The 17,297-nt window shown below is 45.7% G+C and overlaps 2 protein-coding genes across 3 annotated transcripts in view; one reads left to right on the top strand and one right to left on the bottom strand.

Annotated features, from left to right (window-relative positions):
* Nucleotides 1–6,177, top strand: part of LOC126542983 (Na(+)/citrate cotransporter-like) — a 39,815-nt gene extending 33,638 nt beyond the window's left edge. Inside the window, exons 12-13 of one of the 2 annotated variants that reach the window (XM_050190126.3) lie at nt 1,500–1,799; nt 5,385–6,177. In XM_050190126.3, the coding sequence (XP_050046083.2) occupies nt 1,500–1,799; nt 5,385–5,510 (426 nt within the window). In that variant the 3' untranslated portion in view covers nt 5,511–6,177. The remainder of the gene's footprint in view (nt 1–1,499; nt 1,800–5,384) is intronic. The other variant, XM_055061242.2, reaches the window with a different exon arrangement.
* Nucleotides 6,178–15,173: 8,996 nt separating this feature from the next.
* LOC126544065 (alkaline phosphatase, tissue-nonspecific isozyme-like) overlaps nt 15,174–17,297 on the bottom strand; it is an 82,064-nt gene continuing 79,940 nt past the window's right edge. The window contains exon 8 of the mRNA XM_050191274.2: nt 15,174–16,022. Within this exon, the coding sequence (XP_050047231.1) occupies nt 15,733–16,022 (290 nt within the window). The 3' untranslated portion in view covers nt 15,174–15,732. The remainder of the gene's footprint in view (nt 16,023–17,297) is intronic.

Below are 17,297 nucleotides of genomic sequence, written 5' to 3' on the forward strand. Positions count from 1 at the left end.
AACGTACACCTTCCACGAGCACTGGGATTTAATAAGCACTAACCGATCTGCAGTCGAGATAAGCAAGTGATGTTTAGGGCATTAGCGCAAAATTTTCGGCGGATAACCCATCTCACGACAATTGTCGACGGTAATGCGTGTAGCACTGAATCAACAGAGCGACACGACGAATTGCCACTGTCTAAAAGAGTTATGTACGAGTCGTGTATACTGCAGCGGGAGTCCTCTACCGCACTTCGGGTGGATGGATGGATGTTATGAGCGTCACCTTTGGAACGGAGCGGTGGGTTCCGCCACCAAGCTCTTGCTAGTATACTGCCTAATGCCCTACCTAAATTAAAAAAGAAGAAAAGAAAAAAAACTATGAACTCCCACAACAAAATTTTCTGATTCGCTATGGCGAACTTTGCTTTTGTACGTCTCCGTTTTTGTCGTTTCCCTGCTTTTCTTCCACCAATCTTCCAATCGCCTCTTAATAATCTCTATTGCGGACATGTTTACTTTTCCACTGCTCGCCCTGAACCCAAGGGCTTCAAGGAGGCCAGTGTTGCCTAAATCGACCGCTGGGCAGACGTCTTCATATTCTAATAAAACATATGCTCCATCGTTTCCCCAGTTTTACTGCAGCAAGCACATGCTTCTTATTCCATCTTATAAATCCCTTTATAGCGAGATATAAGAAAAAAGGGCACTTTCATAAGGGCACCCGGCGCCATCTAGCGCCACCTCCGTGAAGCTTGTGCGTGGCCTCTGAGATGCATTGCGGGTCGGTGCGTGTGAACGCTGAGAATTGTTCCATCGCTTGCCGCACACTCTGTGGCACATTCTCAGCGTCGCAAGTAGAAGAGCAGTTCATTAAAGCGCGGCGCATACCCAGTGCTCTTGTGGCGTAGCCTGCTAAAGCGTCGGGTTGCCGTGTTTGAGGAACCCTTGTGACGTGGGTTCGATACCGCTCAGCATCGGCGAAATTTAAGAGATCTTATTCGCAATTTTAGAGCGGCACATTTTCCAGTGGCACATACCTAGTTGCTTAAGTTTGCGTCAAAAACATCCATTTAAGAGCGCCGCACATACTGGCACAGTGAACCAAGTTGACATTAAAGGGGCTCATTGAAAACGAGCACAGATCAAGTGGCACATAGCCAGTACGCCAAGTCGGCGTCAAAGAGGTGTTTCTTTGAAGAGCGGCACATATGTACATACTGTGACATACTCAGTGACACAAGTCGGTCCGGTCGCTGGTTTCGAACCCTGTCACGTCAGCACAGCAGCGCGATAAGCTACCCATTCGACCACTGACTACCCAGTGACCCAAGTAGGCGGGATAACCTTTAGATAGATAGATAGCCCCCAGAAGATGCGTGTCAATGCCCCAGTTCAAAAGGACGCTAATAATCATTATCATATTCAGTTCATCTAACCAAGATGGGGCATTAAGCGGAGCCCTTACAATACGGGGGTGAGCTCACGCGCGCAATCGCGCCACTTCCTTCGCGCAGAAGTCTGGCCTATCGGATCTCATGGTGGTAGGCTTGGAGCTCCTGGACCCCGTGCCGGACTGGATGATGGTGGTGCTGCTGTGCCTTCTCGCCTCGGTGCTGACCGAATTCACGAGCAACTCGGCCATCTGCAAACTCATGCTACCGGTGGTGCTGGAGAACGCCATACACCGGCGCATCCACCCGCTCTACTTCAGCATTCCCACGACCATTGGGTGTTCGTTCGCGTTTATGCTGCCAGCTGCGACACCACCCAATGCCATCGTCTACCACATGGGCCGCATGACCGCTGGCGACATGGTGCGCCGGCTTACACTTGGAGCACTTTGCGCGGTCCTCTTCGTATATATTACGTGAGAATACTCGAAATTTCGAATGTGGACCGAGTTATTTGCCTTCGGACCGAAGTATTCGATTGAATATCTCGATGCACGATTTCACATAATGCCCAGATATAGCAAAATAACGTGAAGTCATGCGAACGATTCAGCCTATACTTGTCATGGTGAGACGCTGGCGCATAGAGGCTCGTGACCCTCTTCAAGCTTTCCAGGCACTACTCTAACTTGTTGTCTTTAGAGCGCAGCTTTTAGACAGCTGTTCTTCCTTTTGGCGTCGGCGTCCATCGGCGTCCCTCACCGACGGCCCTCGGCGTAACCGAGCGAACGAGCACAGCGAAGGATGGAAGAGGGTGGAAGAGGGAACGCGGAGGGCAGTGGGGCAGGAAAGACGGCGATAGCAATGTGAGGGCGAGAAGGAAAGCGGAGGAGGAAGGTTTGGGGAAAGCGTGAGAAGAAAAGCATAGCGCCGCTCAAGACAAGCTCTGCGTCGATGACCGCTACGAGGTGGCGCCAGAGTAGCGCGCCGTCGTCTATGCACCGATGGCACGCGGCGAGCGCGTTCACCGATACCATTTATGCAAACAAAGCGCTGCATGAGCGGACGTCTGTCTGCGGCGGCTGCTGGGAATCGCGCTCACGCGTAACACAGGCGCTGCCTCACGTGATCTCCCGACTAGCGAAGCAGTTGCGTTTGCAATGTACCGCGCGAGACAGATTGTCTGCACCAGCCAATATATCGCGAAATGAAAACGCGTGCAGAGCTGCGCTTATTATGGAGTGTCGTAACTGCCGGTGATTTTTTTACTCATTTGCTTACTCGAGAGAGAGAAACCATTTATTTGTAAAGAGATTGGGTGATTCCTCGTTGGGTGCAGCCCTTAGTTCAGGGCCCCATTGGCTCGCGCCACTCCGCGTGCCCGTCGTATCAGCCGTCGCTGCTCTTGCGGGTCTGAGCTTGTCAGCGCAGTCTCCCAGGAGGAAGGTGAAGGAATAGGGGAGCAACCCGGAGGGTGTGGGCACTCCCAGGTGCAATGATATACTGTGGACTTTGCTCCACAATAGGGACAGTATGATGGATATTGTGTGCGGTGGAAGAGATGAAGATAAAAGAGGCAGGGAAATGAATTAGCTTGAAGTTGTCGCCACGCGACGGCATCTTCTCGGTTCAGGGAATTATGTGGTGGAGGGAAGTGTCTCCTGGTATCTCTCTAATATTGTAGAGTTTCACTGTAGTTCAGTGGTTCTGTCGGTGCTTCGTCTGAGTTGGACACCTCTTCCAATGGCGCCCGGCTAGCGAGCTCTCGGGCTACCGCATTAGCGCGTTCATTACCATGGAGAGAGGCGTATCCAGGTGTCCAGACGATACGCACCCTGTGTAACACTGTGGGGTGTAATGATGTAATGATGCGGCGTGTGTAGGGTCTCACCCTCCCTTGTGCCAAAGTCCTGCAGGCGGCCTGTGAATCAGTGACCACTGTGATGGGTCCATCCGGTGCCGGCATGGTTGAAGCGTGTGCGATGGCTAGGGCGACAACAGCCTCTTCCGCCGTGCCACTGTCCACAGTGTTGAGTGTGGCCGAAGCCCTCAGAATGTCTGTACTATCTAGTACGACTAGACATAGGACACGTTTCTGTGGGTAGCGGGCCACGTCGGTGTATAGGACTGGTGTGTTCGATGTATCAACGCCAAAGAATCGAGCCAGGGCTTGTGCACTTGCCTTTCTTCGGCCTTTATAATGATCAGGGTACATATTCCGGGGAATTGGGGCCACGTGAATTTTGTTGCAAATGCTAAGCGCAAGAAGTGTGCGGTTTTCCTGTTGTGGTTTTCTTGGGAGGGGGTATCCTAGCCGGGATAGAATGTGGCACCCTTGCATTGCTCGTTACAGACGTTGCAATTGGTTGTTAAGATGACATTCAACTAGTTCGCGGATGGTGTTGTGCACCCCCAGTCGTAGTAGGAGCTGCGTAGACGCATGTTGAGGTAGTCCCAGCACTCCCTTTAGTGTCGTACGGAGGGGGGTGTCCATCTGGTGTATCTCAGTCTGAGTCAGATTATGATAGGGGAGGTAGTAGGTTAATCGGCTAATTATGAGGGCTTGCACGATTCGGAGTACATCTTTTTCCTGGAGTCCTTGTCGGCGGTTGTAATGCGCTTTATCATGTGCGTTACTTGGGTAAGTTGTTGGCGGGACATGTGTAGGGTATCTGTGGCCTTCTCGTTGTGTTATATGTGTAGGCCTAGTACACGTAGTCTGTCTACCCTCGGAATTGCTCGACGTGCCTAGGCTAAGGAACCCAAAAATAGCCTTGTCTATAGGCAAGAGCAAAACGAGAACAAGGTGAAAGTGGGAGCCAACGTTTTGACGAGTGTACTTGTCTTTTTCAAGGCGACGTATGCTTTTCTCGCCACAGTACTTATAGGTAGGGTTCTTCTAAAGGGGAGTGGGGGTAAGGCGGGTGAGTGCGGCAACGAGCGAAGGTGTGTTAGCGGCGAGGGTGTCTGAGTTTTCAATATGAACACACATGCTAGCTGCAGTAAATAAAAAGACAATTATCGAATTTAATTGCATAGTGACATCGCGACCACAATTATCCTCACAGTTTGCAACCGCCTGGCCGCATAACCTAGGTAGACAAATGGCTTCTGTGTACTCCTCTTCGCATATTATTTAATAACCCGGGAAGCCTAACATTGGACACCCTGTATGTATATATATATATGATATAATTCCATCTTGTTCCCGTTAAGTAACTTTTTTAAGACACTGCTGTTTTATGTATTGAAACAAAAAGGTAACTGGAACACAATTGCATTTCGACGAACACATTGAAAATTAATATATCGAGACTGGCGCTGTTCAGAGAATTCGTTTCAAGTGGATTCGCCGTGCAAACTCAGCGGCTCTGATTCGCACATTGAAATATGTGGCGTAAGGTAATAATAAGAAGTTTATTAGCGTAACTACACTAATTATTCAGTTGAACATTTTGATTTCTCGTAGAAGTAAAGGCGACTTCAACGGGCAATGTAGATCAAGGGTTACATTGTGCTATATCTGCCATAGGCACTCTTTAAAATAGTTGGTGCAGCTGAAAAAAAATACCCTGTATAGTCTGCATGAATATAATTGTGAGTTCAAATTGTAGTCATGTTTGCCTTTCCTGTTGCATCGTCCGATTCTCAATCGGGGCGTGTAATACAAACATTTTGCGTACCGAAACTGTAGTGGATGTTACAGAAGCTCACGTGGTCAAAATTTATCGGGACACCTTCCTAATGACCGTATCTCGTAGCTCCTTATTTGCTTGCTTTAAGGCGTTAAACACGGTCGTTGAACCAATCAACCAGCTAATCAATAAATCAATGTTTCTGGTGATTGTTTCATTCCCTTGTGCCACAGTTTTGCCTGCTGTCCCCTCTTCAGTAGTAAAAGCTTGCCATTAACTTACACCTTATTGTGCTCTTTTTTTTTCTCATCTCCTTAATTCATGTTTTGCCCTCCCTTGCACGACGCACCGTCTGACCTGTTGCGCACACAAGGCTGGACCGGGATTCATCATGAAAATTATCTGCGTCATAACAGAGATCATCGGCATCAACACGTGGGGCTCCTACGTGTTCAAGGTCAACCAGTATCCCCAGTGGGCAATGACCAAGCAAATCTGATTCCACGCCACTCCAATGAAACCGTCAGCATATAAACGATAACCACTTACCTATGTTGACCTTGCGTATTTAACTTGAACTGTAGAACATGGGCGATGTCACACATGGATTAATTAAGCAATTTTAAGATTCTAAGGCATAACAAATTATATAGAGAGGTCGTACGATGATTTAACAATTGTGGTTGAATCGCGCATTTCAGGCGTTACGTGTTCTGTATATTTTACCTTTTTTGTTATGTCGTTGTACTGAGCTTGAAACGTTCGGAATGATTGCACTGCAACGTCATCTGCAAACGTCCTGAGGCCAAACAGCTCGCTGTCGATCTGCAGTCAAGCCTTTTTGGCATCGCCATGGTTGTCTCCTTTGATCAACTAATCTTGACGTAGACTAACATGGACGCATAACCTTTTCTACATTTTACGTCAGCCCAGCACCTTGGGCCGCTACGCCAGAATTACGTCTTTGTGTCCGACGAGGTCGCCGACGCTTTGTCCCGGTATAACGTACGCGACAAATGGCGCATGTTGTCACTCACTGATTGCAGGTAGGCCTCGTCAAATTATTTTCGAACTTCCCGCCTTCGATTTCAAGAATAAAATATTACAGCCACACTTGAGTAACAAATAAAACTGGAATGCGAAAATAAATACGGTCAAAACGCTGTTTTATTGCGTGTCTGTATTTGTTCGCGAGTTTGTGCGAGTCGAATGTGAAGTACACCGCAGAAGCGCCATCCACCCCTTTCACTCTTTTGGCCAATTGTTTACGGCATGCGCGTAATGCAAAACAAGATCGGATTGCGGATGCTTCCCAGGTCACTTCCATTCTTCTCCATAAATTAAGCAACCACAGTGTGGACAGTTGTAATGTCAGAGACGGCAATGCTGCTAACAATCGCGCCGGTAACCGGCGATGCGAAAAGCCAGACACCGCAGGATTATACGGTACTGTGGTGGATAGGTGGACAGCTATTCTCGATTTCCCTTTCGAACCAGCGTCTTGTGACAATTTTCATGCACCAGCTCACTGGTCAGGATTCTTAGTCAATGGGTTCTGAAGTTTCGAAAATGCCGGTATCAGACGAACCACTTACGCAACACAACTGATGAGGCTGGGTAATAAAATATTCCAATGGTTCTTTGCGAGTGCTCCGACGGGCAGCGCTACAATGACCATACAAAACGGCACAATATGCGCTCTAGTGCAGGGATGAGTGGGCTCTCGGAGGAGTACGGAGTGTGACGGAGTCTAAAGGAAGGCGTATGAATTTCTGCCAGCTTGGCCAGCTACTTGAGCAATATTAAACGCGATACCGTTTATCCTTTTAATAAAGCTTTAAATCTGTCTTTCGCGGCTTTACCTTATAGAAATGATCGCTTGAATAATGCCAGAGCTACCATGAGCTTTACGCTTGACATCATCGTTAGTAGTAATTTGTTTACTTATTTCTCTGTGGATATATCACCACTGACCGCAGTAACTGTCTTGCGCAGCCTGCTGACACTGAACAGCGGTCAGCAGAGGGGAGGAGAGGAAGGGATGAGTAAAATAACAGGGGGAGAGGTTAGAGCAAAGAACAACTATTTACAAGAGGGCGCACCCTTTTTGACCGCAGGCCTCACGTACGCGTACGTGAACTTTATGCGCATGCAGTTGGTCAATGTTGCTGCACTTAACATTCTTTACCTACTTCAGCCGTTTTAAGCATATCTATCTATCTATCTATCTATCTATCTATCTATCTATCTATCTATCTATCTATCTATCTATCTATCTATCTATCTATAATAATAATAGTAATAATAATAATAATAATAATAATAATAATAATAATGGTTATTTTTCATCATCACAGTGATGAAGGAAGCTGTGGGTAAATGGTGCTCTTCGTAGAGGTAGCTTGACAAAGGCCCGCACCTACCTTTGTACAAAACAGCCAGCAGTGGCAATTATAATACCGTGCCACATACAACAAAACTGTTTAAAAAATACAGACGATACTTTAGTCTCATAAACGGACGCAGCACAAGGACAAGTATAAGGGTGAGCAGAGAGTCATCGCACTTTAAAAATCTTGAATATGCAGTTTTCGCAATTCGATAATTGTACACGTACTGCAGAAAATCTATTGCAGCTTTCACATATTTATTAAGTAGTGTAGGCATTGTGTAGGATAATTTATCTTTCATAATAATTTGTTTTCTGAGTTATCACCTTCCACATTTATTTATCGCGTGTATTAAGCAATGTGTGTTTTGCTGTAGATGTGAAAGATCATGTAGAAAATGACCCTTTTCTTTAACTTCGCGCCTGATCGCTACAGTTGAGTTAAGAGTATTATGGACAGGCAAAATTCCAGTGCACTGAAACAATCCACCCGTGTGGGCATCATACGGTAAGTTAAAAAGTATTATGATATATTTCGTTTACATCAGGTATAGTTATTGCAAGTTCGTAGAAGTTGTGGAGCCCTATACGAAAAAACAATAGGTGAGGAGTGAATGAAAAAGGTGCTTTATAAAGTAACCGCTTTACTGTAAATGGCAACATTGTTTGGCAGCAACAGAACTGCTTGTTGGCCTAGTTGGTGCTTGCTAAAAGAGATAGTTTTTTTTTTTTTTGCCGCAAGTTAGAACACACACAAAAGGAAGACACATAGAAGACAACACGCGCGGAATCAGAAACCGATTGTGAAATCGGAAACGAGATTGTTTGACCGCTGGATAACGTAGGTTCGCGAACAGCCTGCACATGCGTGTATGTGTATATATATTCCAGGGTCACCGCCTCAACGAAATCAGTTGGAAGTGCCCCCCCATGTTGTCTTCTATGTGTCTTCCTTTTGTCTGTGTTCTAACTGCGGCAAAAAAATAAACATGTCTTATTGTTTGGCAGCAATACGTCATAGCCGCAGCGCGTGATAACTGTTCCAGCACACTGTCGATATGTTAGTTGGAAACTTAACTCCCGGAATTTTTACACGATTTACCTGCTCAATTTCAGCACCGCCATACGTAGGATGCAAACTATCGTTTCTTGCCTTATTTTACGGTCTACATAATGCTGCCTTTATTTGACTTTCGTTTATCCTTAAATTATTAGAACACGACCAGTGTTATAGTATCGCAATAATCTGGTTCATTCTTTCCTGGAATTGTCTTCAGCCGAAACAAATATGTTGACATCATCGGCATATACAACGTATGTAGCGTCGGGATAAATGCGAATTAAGTCATTTATGTAGGCTACAAAAAGAAGACGCTCAAGGATGCTTCCCTGCGGCACGCCCTTAGAAATAGACTTCAGCTTCGAGCAGTTTCTGTCGATTTCGACTGCCTGTTTGCGATGTTTCAAATAACATTTCTTAAGTCTAGTGGATGACCACGAATTCCATAGCATTGTAATTTCTGAAACAACGTAGAATGCTGAATATTATCAAACGCTTTGGTAAAGCCTACATACGTACCTAGCACGACATGTTTGTTTTCATGCTTGGATAAAATAAACTCTTTTTGCCCCATTATTGTCATTTCTGTAGATCGGCGTCTTCTGAATCCAAACTGAGTGGGTGAAACTACAGTGTTTTTCGAGGAATCGGTGCCGTTGACGGTCCATAACCTTCCCTAGCCCTTTCAAGAACACTGCCAGTATAGATACGTGTCTACAGTTTCTAACATCATTTTTATCAGCCGTTTCAAAAGGCACTGACCTTTGCTACCTGCATTCTTCCCGGAAAAACTGCACTCGACAAGAAGATTGACTATACGAGTAATATAAGGGAGAAGAATATCCAGTGTATATTTAATGGGACTAATCTGCATGCCATGAATATCCCGAGACGGACTGTTCTTAAGTTGCGAAAAAAACGGGATAGACATATTGTTTCGCTACAGGCTAAAAAACATGGAAGATGAATTTGGATCAGGAAGAAATCGTATAAACTCACTAGACACCACGTCATCTGTAACCTTCGCCACGTAGTCATTAAACATATTAGCAAGTTCGACGCCTGATATTTTGTTCCAATTGATTGGAAGGTTTTCCACACTCTGCCGTTATGTATTCCAGTTTCGAAGTATATTCATTTTTTTTCCCGCAGGGCGTCAATCCTATCTGTGCTGGTCTGTGGAGTGCGATCTGCGCTTTCTGATTTCCTTATTTAATCGATTTCTGCACGTCTTGTATTCTTTAAGAATGGCAGAGTTTCTACTTGTCAAGAACTTGTGATAGAGTTCATTTCTCTATCGTGTGACAAAACTCCGGCAAAAATGTTATTACTGTTGACATTTGTGATACACAAGTACGGCAAAGTTTCACTCGCTTTTGTAATTCTCGTTGGCGAAACAATAGCCTAGTAAAACCAATTGATACACTCAGAGTATTCATAATTTGCTGTCACGCAGTGTGGCCTAATATACCTATATCAACGTCACCTACAGATATACCAAAGGATGCAGGTTGTCACTCGGAAAACGTAAGAACTTTTCATAGAAGCAAAGGTTCAGCTGCCAGGGTTTCCGTCTGGTGGCCTATAACACGCCGAAAAGAGATAGTTACCCGCGCGCGCAGCGAGTATTTCAAAATGGTCGCATGTGACGCAAAAGTCAGCGAGTAGTTCACATTGCATGCATTCATTCAATAGTAACATAACACCGCCCCACGGCGCGTTGCGCATTCAAGCAGGAAGACTGATAAGAGATGAAGGTTGGGTGCGTGATCCTTATCTTCTTTATTCCAAAGGAAAATAATGCTTAAATGCAAGTATTTCAATGAGTTTTTATGAGTGGCACCAATAACATTTAAAATTAGAATTATGCAGTTTTACGTGCCAAAACCACGATCCTATTATGAGACACGCCGTAGTGGGGGACTCCAGAAATTTGGCCCATCTGGGGTTCTTTAACATGCACCCTAAATCTGAGTACATGGGTGTTTTCACCTGATAGCATATAGTTCTTGCGAAAGAAATACATAGTTCTATCACGTATCATCTATCTATCTATCTATCTATCTATCTATCTATCTGTCTATCTATCCATCCATCTATCCATCCATCCATCCATCCATCTATCTATCTATCTATCTATCTATCTATCTATCTATCTTTCAAATTACGCTGGTTTCAATATCGCGAATTCGTTACACACGCTCATAACGCTTCCTAGAATCCATATAATACCCGACTCTTCAGCATTGTTAGTATAGTATCTGTAAAACAACATGGAAAAGAGAAGTGCTTGACATTGAAGCAGGTTTTATTTTCAACATGTGCTTGAAAGGCACAGTGTACGAGTTCTTTTTAAACAAGGCGATTGAATCACAGAAGAAAACGCTTAAGGCACAACTGGCAATGTGCACTCTGAGAACAAAAGACGCGCGCGTGCTGGCAATTTCAGGAGTAGCTTACGGGCTTGCCACATATTTAGTTTTATTTTCGGAAGTTTTATACAGCCTCCAAATCCCCATGAAGTACGGTCAAGTTCATAAGTCACGAACAGGCTGAATGTATTCGATCGACGGTTATGATAACTGCCCGCAGTATAGGTAATTAAAGAGCAAGCCGTTATCCCCGCATACAGACAATATTTTTTGTGCAGGAAGACAAACTAGCCCAGCAGTTATTCGTCAGTTGTTTTCAGAATTGTGCACTCCATGTAACCAGCGAAAGGATGATAGACAACTCAGCAGAGCACAGAAAGAGACAACCAAAACGTTTTTACAGTCACATGCACAAGCCCATGCACGCATAGGACCACACACACAACTTCCCATAACGCCATAACGCCAGAAAATTTGGCGACACACTGCTTAATTTGCAGGCGGGCCGTATGTTCGTGCCTTTGTAACTCATGCACATTCGGCGACCATTGAAACGAGCGACCGTCATTCGGAACGACCAATGTGCGATGTAACAAACAGGTACGTTCAGCAGCCCTAGACTACATTGTAATTAGCGATACCAAAATGCGAGAAACGCAACTAATGCATAGCGCCTCCCGTGGCCTTGTCATACGCCTCTGCTTTGTACTCTGTAAGAATACCTGCAATTACGCTGAACATATGCTACAGGCAACAAGCATGGGCCTGTACATTAGTTGCTGCCAGCATAACTAGCGCAGCTGAAAACAACAAAACACTTTGGAAATGTCACGTAGTGTCGTGTTGTAAGATATTGACTTCATGAACGGTGCTTTAAAGGAGCCGTGCCATCTCGGCCAGCTGGCGTACGACAAGTCTGCCTCCTAACTATCGTAAAATTTGGCGGAAATGACAGAGTTGGTCAGCGTCGTTGGTTTCATTGCTCAATATATTCGATTTCAGACATCGGGTGCAACGCTGTGGAAGTTACGCAAGATGTTCGGTAACGGAAGTGTATCACTCCGCGATTTCTACCGATGCTTTGCGTCACGCCAGTGGCGTTTGGTCGCACGAGCATGCACGTGAGGCTGCCGTGACGGGCAGCAAATAAAAAACATGAGAAGAAAAACAACGAAAAGCAAATCGGCCTACAACAACGCATTAGCAGCCGTGTACCACAGTTTGCTTGTTTTTAAGGATCAAAAATTTCTTTAATTGAATACTGAGGCTATTTAAGAACAGTTTTGCACAGAAACGTCGAACTATTTCCAAGTGCGAACGCAGCCACTGCAAAAAGTCCGTATTCTCCATACCACTGCACCCGATGTCTGAAACGGAGTATGAAAGTGTGCGCTTAATACGTGTATTACATAAACATGACAACAAGGTGAACGTGTTGAAACTAAGAAGAATGCAACTAACTAACAATGCCGCTTGACTGCGAGCAAGTTCCCTCAATGACGTATAAATGAGTGAATCACACTGGATGTACGACACATTGCACCAACATGGCAGTCCAAACAAATAACATCAACTGACTCTCCTCAAACATACAGACAATACAAGGTGAGCAAGAGCACGACTGCTTGACAGGGACAAATGTAAACGTGTTAGAAAAATAAAAAAATGAGAGGGAAAGACAGGAGCCGAGCCAGTTCAAGAGCCGGCTGGCCACGCTGTACACGTATTAGCAGCCCATGGTTTCCTGGAATTTCAACTTCCACGGTACACTTACATGCATAAAAAGAAGCCATCCACACCAGCAACATATATTATACTGCTAAAAGTTTACAAACGAAAGCAGGATGTCCATATTTAAACAAGACATTCATCTTTAGGTACAAGATGCGCCTGCGGCATCCCGCCGTTCGGTTTATCTTTAAACATCAGGGTTTCAAATTTGGGGTTTATTACTTGCATCTCTCAATTTTGTACGCCACTCTTCAGGCGCTTAATTCACCACTGGAGCCATCTACGACAGTTTTTTTCGGTGACCTTGACCGCATAATGCCAGAGAGTTCCAAGCTCAATTTCGACAGTGGCGACAGGTTATATCACATGTCACGCTATAAACTGGTTCAGTCAGGAGTATCATGAGCCTCCACTTTACCTGTTTAGCCCGCACCTTATAATACTCGGTTATTCTTATGTTCCACTTAATCGTATCTCATCAATCACAAGTAGTGAAGTTTTGCGCGCATCTAGCGCATACACTCTCCAGCACAATGATATAACTGTCATTATCTACTACGTCGTAGTTCAAATATATTGCTAGTATTTTCAACAAACCCATCTGATCATTCGACACGTTAAAAACAAGTGAATCAAACTCCGTATTAAGTGTTGTCCACTGAAAGTTTTTACTAGTATGCACAAGAAAACAAAGAAGTTGCACAAGAAAAAGGTTCAGCCATGTGTCGACGCTAAAGAAGATATGGTCGACGTAAATGGTGGCATGGGTGATTCGATTACTGAATGTCGATTATATCTCTCGATTCTGTCTGTCTGTGTCTTTTCGTCTTCATTATTCACTCGGTTCGTATCTTCGTCATATCGTATTTGTCTAGCAATTACGTGGACTTGGTCTTGCAAGCGTCAACACTTGGTTGACCTTTCCTTGTTCAGAGTTTGACAGTCTGGAGTGCGTCCCTTGCCTCGGCTTCCTTGTTGCTTTCTTCAAGCTACCGCGAGGCGTAGGACCTCTTAAGCCCGAGTGCTTACGGCTTCTTCAAAACACACGCCCGAGGCTCGGGCGTAGCATTGACGTGGCCGGCTGCCCTCCGCTCTCCCTGCTTATCAAATACAGCTCTCTTCCATCCGGAATTCGGCCACTTCGCACCATCTGGCTGAGGGCGCGGCAATTAAGTTAGATGACACTTGGCGACGGCACGGCAGAGGGCGACAGCGACACAGGCACTCACATCCCACTCCGTTTACGGCTAATTATACTCATTTTATTATATCCTTAGTAGCTGATTGTTACTACGTGTTATCAACATTTAGAAGTATCACTTGATACCACTTTCATGTTCACACATACGGCACCTACTAGTAACCTCACCAACCATCTTCTGGAAGTGGTTACAAGACAACCAGATCCCAGATACACCAACCCCGTGTGGTCAACTAAGAAGACCTTCTTTTCAATAGAAAAAGCAGTACTGGAAGGGATATTTCGATAACAAGAGCTGACATTGACCATTCGCTACGCTCACCTGCTGCAAGCGAGGAGACAGCGTACTCTTAAATATCCGCATTTAAGTACTTCAGCGTAGCCAAAGAAGGTGCGAGTGGGCCTTCTCGCTCAATTCGCTTTGCGGTTGCGCTGAAGTACTAAATCGTGGATTGTCAACTAGTGCGAACATCAACCTTGCGCAACAAGTGCCAGGCTTTGTCAAATTTAGAACAGCACAACTTCCCCAAAATTCAATTGAAACGAGCAGCGAAGACAGGCGCTCTATAAATGAAAAACTAACTTTACAAACGCTACGCCATACTTATATTAGTTTTAGATTCAAATCTTACAGGAAGAAGGTCTTTGTTCTGAAGAGAGGCCTCATTACTGCTGACACCTCTCTTCTTACGGATATAAGCTGCAGGCGAAAGCGACCTGCCAATGTAGCACACAGCCCCCCCCCCCCCCCCCTGGAAATACATTTGTAACGCAGTTATAAATGTAGCGCACCCTCCCAATTTCTGCTTTATGAAAGCTGGAAATGGTTATAAACCGAGGCTTTGAAAATATAGTGACCATTGCATTGCCGCTCAAGCTGCGGACAGAGATGAAAATTAAAAACGAATACAGCTGTGCAAGCCCATGATTTTCCCGCATGAGGAATCCGCCACGCGGCATTCCTGCATTCGTGCTGCTTTCGAAGACTTCTGGAAGCTGAGAGTCAGGTCCAAGGCGGCGAGAAGAGCGCGGCACCTGGCCCCGCAAGGTTAACGATGGTGGTGGCGATGCATTGCACAAGACAGGCGCAGACTCGCAAGCTTGGCAGACAATCTTCCCCACTTCTGCAATTGTAATGCAAAGCCGAGTGCGAATAAGGACACCTCCAACAAATCAGCGTAGCGGAGGAATGCAACCACAAATCGCAGAACCGCTGGTTTCAAAATCTTGGACACTTTCGGAAACACTGTGCCTGGTGAAGGCGCTCGCGCTCTCAGCAGATTCATGCTTGAACTGCCAACTCATCGCATTGCTCGCGTCGACCGATATGTCGCGCAAGTGTAATTTCAAATAACGGCAAAACAACTGACGCTTGCAATGTCCTTCATTTCCTTCTCCAGCGTGGTGTATTCAAAAGAAGCGATTTCTTTTAATACATAAAAAAGGCAATATATTACAGTACGACACGGACAAAGCGAAGTAATGAACGAACTTTCCTTTCGTTGGGTCAAGCATTAGGATGGCTTTCTTGCTTTCTTTTTTTTTCGCCAGACAAGCCAAATTGTTTTAAGGATGAAAAACATATTTACAGGCGGCTCAACAAAGCTCATTTTCGGAAGCGGGGTACGAGAACAAAGCCTAATACGGCTCGCTGAGGAAGCCTCGCATGAGGAGCTCCGTAATCAGCTAATTGTTTATTTAACGTCATCTACTCCATGTCTGAATCCAGTCTTTCAAGGACCCCGTCGTCTTGGACGGGCGTCCCTGACTTTTGCTTTAGGTGCCCCTGAAGCAAAAACAAGATAACTGCATCCACGTGCAGCGTGCAGCAGCTGCTTCTCATTTTACGTGTGGCGAGCTTATGTGAATGGTTCCGAGGCCTGCCTCGACATGCATGCTGTCCTTCCTCCTTGCGTCCTTCCGGCGTTTCTTTTTTCGTAGAACTGCAACGCAGTGTCCGCAAGCTTTCTACCGAAGGACGGCCAAGGTCGCCGGCAATAACACAAGCATGGCGACCACGCGTGCCGACGAAGATGCCTCTGCTGCCGCAGAGGCCCCCTGCTCCAGACACCGCGACCGAAGCCGGACGCCGTCCCCGAAGCAGGTGGCGTAGTCCACCAGGTGGGCCACCGCGTGCTGCTCCAGGACTCCGTGCACCACGTGCGCCATGGGGCCAGCGGCGTACAGCGCCACGTCTTCGCCCGCGTGCGTCTCCAGCCGCAAGGGAACGGCGCTCACCTGCTGGTAGTCAACGGCCTCTGCGAAGAGCAAGGACCCGATGAGCGAGACAGACATCGTTCGGAGGGATCGCGTAAAGTGGGACGTGGTGAGGTCTCGCTGTAAAATTATAGCCCACACTGAGATCGTACGAGCGCCGGGCAAATGAAACTTCACTTTGTTAAAAAACCTCAAATTTTCATTCCACTGACCTGTAAGTGGGCACAATCGATTCCAGTAGTATAAACATATCGGGCAGGTGAGAGAAGCGTGCAGCTTAAAGAACGAGGTCACATCCTGACGGTAAATATGGGCGCCCCTCCCCTCCCCTCCTTGAGACGTGCACTAAATAATAAGTTCTGTAATCAATACTGTGAAGGAGAAAAACCTATTGAGATACATGGACAGATGAAAGTTAGGTATGGTAGTGCATGTTTTTCGCAGCAGCTAATGTATGAATTGAGTTAAAAATTCACAACTGATCTGCTATTTCTGAAAGGCGCTCGTCGCCAGGGTCGAGCTCTTCAACTTGTGACGCCATAGCACGACAGTGCCCGTCTTCATACAGCCCGTGAAACAATATCGACAATTCAAGACCTGAACTTTGAGCGTCCTACACATTCCCCTTACTCATTCCCCTTAGTCAACAATTCATCGAGTGGTTACCACGTCTTTCAACCACTCAAGGAGGCAGAGAAGGAAATGAGTTCGATCAGATGAAGAGGTACACGGAGCGCTGCATGACGGAGTCCACAGCCAAACAAAACATTTTTTGTTCCACTGGAGTTGAGGCACACTTGCAAGTATGGGGAATTTGTATTGAGCATGGGGGAGACTTTGTAGGGAAATACATCTCTGTCTTTCCTTTGCCTTTCTCTCTCTCTATGTCTTGTAGAACATGATGCTGAGGCGCTTCTCCCTGGCTCAATAGAGTAAGTTAAGATTTTCGTTAGACTCACCCTGATAGAAAAGGAGGCATAACGAGATGGGTGAAGCTGTGCCTAGACAACCAGAAGAAAACAGCTATAGAGGCACAAAGTTTATGAATTTGTAACCCTGAACAAAAACAGAGGTATCGCCGTTCTGTCAACTGCATCTGTTAGAGCATCTCAATGGAAGAAATGCTGATATATAAATTTTCGCATTACTAGTAATCATTACAATGTCTACAAAATATTTGCAGAAGTCGTACTCATAAAATATTGCTATATTTCAAAGCAGTGTGTAACATCAATTTTGTCCGCTTTAGATGTACTAGTATCGTTACGTGCATTTTACGGTAGCGTGATATGGTTTCCTTATTGTTGAGTTTGAGC

The sequence above is a fragment of the Dermacentor andersoni genome, chromosome 3 (assembly GCF_023375885.2).
Source record: "Dermacentor andersoni chromosome 3, qqDerAnde1_hic_scaffold, whole genome shotgun sequence".
NCBI classification, from domain to species: domain Eukaryota; kingdom Metazoa; phylum Arthropoda; class Arachnida; order Ixodida; family Ixodidae; genus Dermacentor; species Dermacentor andersoni.